Source organism: Musa acuminata, chromosome BXJ3-10 (assembly GCF_036884655.1).
Source record: "Musa acuminata AAA Group cultivar baxijiao chromosome BXJ3-10, Cavendish_Baxijiao_AAA, whole genome shotgun sequence".
Lineage (NCBI taxonomy): Eukaryota > Viridiplantae > Streptophyta > Magnoliopsida > Zingiberales > Musaceae > Musa > Musa acuminata.
In genome coordinates this window covers 27,918,559-27,920,461 of record NC_088358.1, presented here as the reverse complement: position 1 = coordinate 27,920,461, position 1,903 = coordinate 27,918,559, and the positions used below count along the sequence as shown (strand labels likewise).

The 1,903-nt window shown below is 56.8% G+C and overlaps 1 protein-coding gene across 1 annotated transcript; it reads right to left on the bottom strand.

The window, feature by feature from the left end:
• On the bottom strand, positions 1-1,609 carry LOC135650864 (WD repeat-containing protein LWD1-like). Its single transcript, XM_065170505.1, has one exon. It carries the CDS (start codon positions 1,485-1,487, stop codon positions 366-368), a length of 1,122 nt encoding a protein of 373 aa, XP_065026577.1. The 5' UTR covers positions 1,488-1,609; the 3' UTR covers positions 1-365.
• Between the last annotated feature and the right edge of the window lie 294 nt (positions 1,610-1,903).

Here is a 1,903-nt window from a genome sequence, read left to right as displayed (position 1 = left end):
AAAGCAACAAATATGAGTTTCAGATAGGATGAAGATAACATCCGACCAAGATCAGCAATCTTAGAGGACCAACAAGTAATATATACTCAGCACATGAGAACAATAGAAACCCTTGAAGGTGGAGCCAATGACGTCCCTACTCAATAGAATGCAATTTCAGATGACAAACTCAGTAGCTACTATCGTAGACATGTAGACCTACAAGGCGAAACCTACCTTCCCTTCTAGTTTTCTTTGACAAACCTATTGTTATCAGTCACCACAAGCGTAGTAAAACATTAACGAATAAGACGAGGATGATAATGATTATGAATATAACAGAAAATTTTTTTTTTCGATTAGTTTTCTGATTGAAGGTGAGGCCGTCAAACCCTAAGTATCTGAAGCTTCGTGGAGAAGGCAATGGCCACCCAGTCCGGCTGGGAGGAGGACCACTGCAGCTGCTCGATCTCGGCCCCAGCGGTGTAGGCCAGTATGGGGTCAAGACCGCCCTCGGCAGCGGCGGTGGAGGCAGCAGGCTGCTGGTCGCTGCCCATAGATGAAAGGTCCCAGATGAGGGCCTGGGAGTCGTCGCCGGCGGTGCAGATGTGGCACGAGGAATGGGGAGCCCAGGCGATGGCATTGACGCTGGCCTGGTGGCGGTGGAGCTCGACGACGGGCAAAGTAGGAAAGCGGATGTCGAGCACGACGACCTTGGCGCTGTCCATGATGATGGTGGCCATGTAGCGGGGGTCCTGCTTGTTCCATCCGAGGCGGACGAGTGGTGTACCGGGGGGTTCCGCGGACTCGTAGATGATGGTAGAGTGCTCCTTGTCGCGGAGGTCGAAGACGCGGACGGAGCCATCGGCGGAAACGGAAGCGAAGACGCCAACGCCGCCCCAGGCGATGTCGTAGACCTCCTTGTCGTGGGCGATGAGCTGGGTGTCGACGGCCTCGCGGTCGATGTCCCAGACAGTGCAGGTGGTGTCGATGGAGGAGGTGCCAATGCGACGGGGCTCGGCGTCGTTCCAGTCGAAGGAGGTGAGGGGGCCGCAGAACTCGGAGTTGCGGTTGCCGTTGAGGAGGGCGCGGAGCTCGACACGGGAGGAGTCGTCGGCGACGCGCCAGATGCGGAGGAAGTCGGCTGAGGTGGCGAGGAGGTCCGGGCGGAGGCAGTCGCGGTCGGGGACGAACATGGCCTTGGTGGGGGGGTAGGGGTGCTCGAATGAGAGGGCCGGGTCGGAGCGGATTTCCCCCGTGGCCTCGTCCAGCTGCACGATCTCCATCAGGTTACCGTAGCCCTCAAGCAGGCTGCCGATCGCCAGCCGGTACTTCTTGTCCCGCCGCACGCTCCAGTTCATGGCGTAGATGTGCCACGGCGCCTCGTAGGTGTAGATCTCCGACCGCTGCTGCTTCTGCTGCTCATCCTCCCCGTCCCCCTCCGAGGACCGGCGATCCGGTGTCCGTCCGCGCTCCCCAACCTCCACGGCGCCGCCGCTTCGCCCCATGTTCACCTTTCTTCCCTTCTCCAAACACTCGCCCGGTAGTGCAGACCGCAATGAGGATTAAATGTTTGTGGTATTGCCCGATTGGAGCAGGCTGGATTTGGTAGAGGTTTATGATATGATTTGATGTGATTACGCTGATGGCGTAGGCAGAGACGACAATTATGTCAGGAAAATTTCGCGGTTAATTGGGTTATTTGCTCTTCAAATCCGAAACGCCGGCTTCGGAACCGAAACAAACTCTCGCGTCCGACTGCACGAAGCTGAACGCATGGTGAACCCATTGAGCTCAGCAGCATACCTGGGTGTTCGAAACGGACTCCGCTCGCATGTGATCCGGTGATTCTCCTTTATTGCAGAATCCAAGGGCATCCCTATGGGTTGTCGGTCATCTTGCCGTCAAGGTATTCGATGAAGAG